The sequence below is a fragment of the Crocuta crocuta genome, unplaced genomic scaffold (genome assembly GCF_008692635.1).
Source record: "Crocuta crocuta isolate KB4526 unplaced genomic scaffold, BGI_CrCroc_1.0 scaffold73, whole genome shotgun sequence".
Taxonomy (NCBI): Eukaryota; Metazoa; Chordata; class Mammalia; order Carnivora; family Hyaenidae; genus Crocuta; species Crocuta crocuta.
The window spans coordinates 1,236,710-1,241,733 of NW_027529443.1; the positions used below are offsets into that span (position 1 = coordinate 1,236,710).

The 5,024-nt window shown below is 56.1% G+C and overlaps 1 protein-coding gene across 2 annotated transcripts in view; it reads right to left on the bottom strand.

Annotated features, from left to right (window-relative positions):
• Positions 1 to 5,024, bottom strand: part of TLCD3B (TLC domain containing 3B) — a 9,100-nt gene that overhangs the window by 1,248 nt on the left and 2,828 nt on the right. Inside the window, exons 1-4 of one of the 2 annotated variants that reach the window (XM_077760282.1) lie at positions 4,522 to 4,993; positions 3,536 to 3,619; positions 652 to 886; positions 126 to 221 (exon numbers count right to left, since the gene is read on the bottom strand). In XM_077760282.1, coding sequence (XP_077616408.1) covers positions 126 to 221; positions 652 to 886; positions 3,536 to 3,619; positions 4,522 to 4,646 — 540 coding nt within the window. In that variant the 5' untranslated portion in view covers positions 4,647 to 4,993. Of the gene's footprint in view, positions 1 to 125; positions 222 to 651; positions 887 to 3,535; positions 3,620 to 4,521; positions 4,994 to 5,024 lie in introns of those variants that run through there. The other variant, XM_077760283.1, reaches the window with a different exon arrangement.

Sequence of the window (5,024 nt, forward strand, 5' to 3'; positions counted from 1 at the left end):
GGCCAACCTTGGCCCGCTTCCCCTACTCAGCCCCCTGGACCCTGCCTCCCCTGACCCCAGCCTGTAGCCCCTCCCAGGCTCACCCCCCACCCATGGGGCTCATGCACCCTCAGGTACCCTCTCACCTGGATGAGGATCTTGCCAAGGCAGACGAAGGGGGTGCTGACCTCAGCCATCAGCAGGCAGCCTAGAAAGAAATCTCCCTTGCCCTGGCGCCACACCTGCGAGGAGAGGAAGGAAATAGCTTGGCCTCACCCTGGACTCCCTCTCTCTTCTCTTGGCTACTTTCGGAGATGCTTAACCCTGAAAGTCTGAACACGTGTGTACAGCAGGAAAGCTGCGAGCATCACTCACTGTATCCCTCCTACCGTCATACTGCAGGTGGATTGCACACCTTATATTACAGATGAGGAAACTGAGGCTCAGGGACATGCAACCACAGCTCCCAAGCACCACGGCTGGGCACGCGTCCAGCCCACTCCAGGCTGACCCCACACCCTCACGCTGTTTGGGGCCAGTCTGGTGCTCAGCAAACCCTCTGTGGAGACTCTCCTGGACCTGCTCTGCTACTGAGACCTGGCCACAGGGCTTCCCGGGCTCCCACTGGCATAAGCAGGACAGGGGACCCTGGCTTTCTGCACCCCGACTCACCACCGACAGCGGGAAGCATACGAGCACCATGACAGCATGGTGGAGCACCATGAGGAACTCCTTGTGCAGGTAGCCGCGCGCCACGGCCCAGGTGCTGCCCGGGGCTCTGGCCCCCCCTTCGTCCCCTCCGTGCCCCTTGACCTGGTGCTTGTGCCAGTGACAGAGGAACATGGCGTAGATGTCATAGATGAAGTAGGGCACTGCAAATTGGGTGTAGGCAGAGGAAAGCCAGTGTCTGTTGGGCAGAGAGAGAGAGAAAGAGAGAGAAATCAAAGAGGAAAGGAGATGGACAGAGCAGCACCCGGGTGCCAGAGTCAGCACTGGACTTGCCACATGAGTCAGATCTCAAGTGATATTCACAACAACCGTGAGGCGAAAGTGGGCTCTCAAGTTACATGATGGAACCCAAGAGCAGAGGGCAAGAAAGTGGCCCAAGGTCACCGTCACACTGCTGGTAGGTAATGGGGATTCAAACCCAGGCTGTTTGATCTCAAAACGCACCCATTGTTCATATTCATTCGTTCACCCATTAATTCATTCATATTCTCTCTTTCTGCAATATGGTGGGCAAGGCAAGGAAAAAGATACCAAAAGACAGCCACATACCAGAGGGCAGTGTTAGAGTGAGAAAGCAAGCACAGGCAAGACATGAGAGACAGCTGAGGTTAGGACAAATAACAGCAGAAGAGGCAAGAACAGTGGAGAGGGATCATATTGGCTGACATCCATTGACTGCTGATTACAAGCAGGCACTGTTCTAATATCCAAAGCCTTTTACATACATAAACTTACTCGCTCCCCCACGAAAACTTCATACAAAGTAGGTATGGTTATCACCCCATTTTACAGATGAGGAAACTGAGAGACTAGGTAACTTGGCCAAGGAATAACCATGAGAAGTCTGGCTCCACAGCCTTCACCTAGAGCCCCCACTGTCTCTAGAAGATTCAAGACAGGTCTCCAGACAAGCCTTTGCTGGGGATCTGGTGGTGCTTTCAGGGCTGGTTGTTCTGCCTGAATGTGGTCCAACCTCTTGTTTTTTCAGGTACACCCAAGCATTAAGGAGAAAATGCTGAGCAAAAGGAGCCAAGAGCAGAGAAAGTTCTTTGTACTTAAAGAGTAAACAAAAATGAAAAGTGCATGAATATGCAACATTGCATGTTTCCTCTTGACTCAGCATGTTGGACACTTTCTCTTCAATCCTGTAGCCCTGTGGCAGCTCTGAGGTAGGAGCAGGAGATCAGGGAGGTAGGGCCCAGGGAACTCGCCCAGCAAGGCGAAGGGCCGAAAGCAAAGTCAGCCAGAGTGATGCAGAAAGAGAGCAGAGACAAAATGAGGAGCTGCTGAAGGGAGAAGAGGAATGAGAGGCCTGGGGGCGCAGAGCAGCGAAGGGCAGGATGAGATGGAAACAGAAAACGGGATGCAAGCCCTGGGCAAGACTAGCCTGGAAGGGGACAGGCAGCCCATTCTAACAGGGATGATTTTGGGGAAAAGAGAACCTGAGACCCATGCTGGGGCATGTGACCAGGAAAGGGAGAGAGGGGAGAGGGCAGCAAAGGAGGGAGAGCCCTGGTCGGAAGGGGTCCAACTGTCCCAGGAGAAGTTACAGAGGGAGTGGCTGGGAGAGCTGGCCCCAGGAGCGGAGTGGCTTGTGGGGAGGGAGGGCCAGGACCAGAGCTGCAACTTGAAGAGTTAAACCCATCCCCACCCTCTCAGCAGTTAGGTGCTCAGAAGTAGGAACAGCTGTTGTCCCTGGATTAACCCTGATCTTGGACACCCACCTGAGGATTAAAGGGGGAGGGATGAGAACAGACCTGGGTTGGGGGAAGGAAATGTGAGAGCAGAAAGGTGACCTCTGTGTGAGAAGGCGAGAGCAGGAAATGCCTGGGAATCCAGGCTCATCTGAGACCCAGGGGCGGGGAAGAAGAGGAGAGGGGAAGAGGAAGCCAAGTTACCAGGATCTGAAGGAAGAGTTAAGCACCCACTGTGTGACAGCCAGCACTGCTCTAAGCATTTGACACACAGCTCAATTCCTCCTCATGGCAGCCCTTCCAGGAAGGGATGCACCTCACCCCACAGATAAGGGAACTCATCTGTAGAGAAAGAGGGGCGCGCCAGGTCAGGGTCATCCAGACAGTGTTCCCGTGGCCCCAGAGTCATCAGAGAAAGGGGGTCAGGCCCAGAAGTTAGGTGTGGAGTGTCTTCAGCACCCTCACGGGCAATTCTGCAGCAGCCTGTGGGTCACCAGGAGCCGGCCCGTCAGCACCACGGACAGGGCCCCTCTCCTTCCTCCGGCAGCCCCACCTCCTGAGGCCTGGGCTTTTTTGGGAAGCACCGGGCACTGCAGTAGCTGCCAGTGCCAAATTTTGGCCTCTTCACCCTTCCCCTCCCCCTCCCCCACTGCCTAACCATTAGTGGCCTTGTCTCTGTCAGCTGTCTCCTCTGTCTCCCTCTTGTACACGGAGCTGGGACTGGACACCTGGATTCTGGGAGGAGGTGAGGGGTGAGCTTGGCATGAGGAGGAAGGCACCCCATGTGGCTGCTGGTTAGAAAAGGGGTTTGAGGGACATAAGGGTGGGAAGAAGTCGGGAGGAAAGGACACACGGGACCTACTACACGATATGAGAGGCCGGGAAGCCTAGGAGCCGCTTTAACAATCCTTTCTGATCCCCACCCCTTTTCCTCCTAGTTCTGACCTTTAAGGACAGGACATGGATAAATTTATCCCTGGGTGTTGAGTTGCAGCTAATGCAGTGAACTTGCTCAGTCCCAGGTGAAGGGCTTGGGGACCACTGAGTGAGTCCCCTGGAAGACCCGGGGTACTCGGGAGTCACACGCACACAGACTGCTGGAACTTGGGCAAAGGTGGTCTCATGGCACTTACTGGTCATCAATGATGTGCTTGCAGGAGGTGGAGACGATGTAGCCAGCTGTGGAGGCCATGACGGCTTGGACAGAGGACACTAGCCTAGGGCGAAAGAGGGAGCAGTGGTAGACAAAGGAGACACAGAACTCAGTTTCTCCTCTTTACTGTCCCGTTACTGCGCTTCGGACTCAGTCACATCTCGGGCCACTCTCTGTCCATCTTTGCCTGAGGCTGGCTTGCCCAGGGCTCCCCCCAGCCTCAGGCTACAGGACTTGCCCAGCTGCTACTCCTCAGAACACCCAACTCCTCGCTGCCGTCTTCCTTCCCTCAGTTGTAGACACTGAGATGCCCTCCTCTCATGACCAGGGAGGTCATCTTGAGGTGAGACAGTGCTGATAACAGGGTCTCTTCCCAGGGAGGGGCAGGAAAGGGGCAGCACTGGATGGCAAGGGGGGTCCTAGGCCTGTTTTGCAGCATTCAGCCACCCAGTCATCATACCACTCATCGTCTGGTCCCTCAGAGACACCAAGTTCCCCCTGGCCACTTTCCCACTCACTCTTCAACTGTCCCCCGTACTCCCCTCCTCAACTCTGGCTCTTATTCTGGGGTTGTACAGAGTTCTACCATTCACTCCTCAGTCCTCTGTCCCCTCAAACATATGCTCTGAACAATACACAGCTCTCTGCCCCTTGCCTGGTTCCCTAATCTCTTATAGGAATGTTTCAGTCACATGCCGGCCCTGTTTTGGAGGGTGGGAGGGTGAATGGGGGAAAGGAAGGAAAAGCAGTCTGGATACTAGTAGACCAGATGGCTGGGTTTGGACGAGGTCTCCTGGGACGACGTAAGGCAGTGAGGGAGGAAGGAAGCTTGGAGATAAAGCCCACCAATCACTTCAGGAACCCCCAATCCTCAATGGGCCAAGGGTCCAGGGCAGGATGGGGTACCTTCCACCCCCATTATGCCTGAGAAGGGGAGAAGGGCTGAGGGGAAGGGAGGCAGTTTACCTGGCTGAGACAATGACCGCGTCGGCCTCCTCCCAGCGCAGCTGGGGCAGCCGCTGGAGCGTGTTCTTGGAGAGGAGGAAGAGACCAGGGAACACCACCCCCCCAGCCACCATCGGGGTCAGCATGGTGGCTCAGGCCTCAGGCAGGGAGGCGAGTGGCCTTGAGGGGGCAGGGAGGCCGAGCTGAAGGGAGTTCGAGGTGGAGAAGGGACACCAAGCCGGGGAAGGAGAGAGAAAAAGAAAAAGGGGCACAAAGGGGACAGGGCGGGGACGGGATGGGGCAGGAGAGTAAGACCAGAGGAAGGGAGAAAGGGAGTTCGATGAGACTGGGGAAATGGGGAGAGGCCGGGGAGAGGGAGGATCCGGGGAAGGGAGCGGGAGGAAGCTGGCCAGAGGGCTGGAAGCGATTCGGGAGGAGAGGACTTGGTCAGAGGACAGAGAGGAAAAGGGTACCGGAGGAGGAGGAGGATGCGAGTGGGGGAGGGGAGGGAGCGAGGAGGCAGG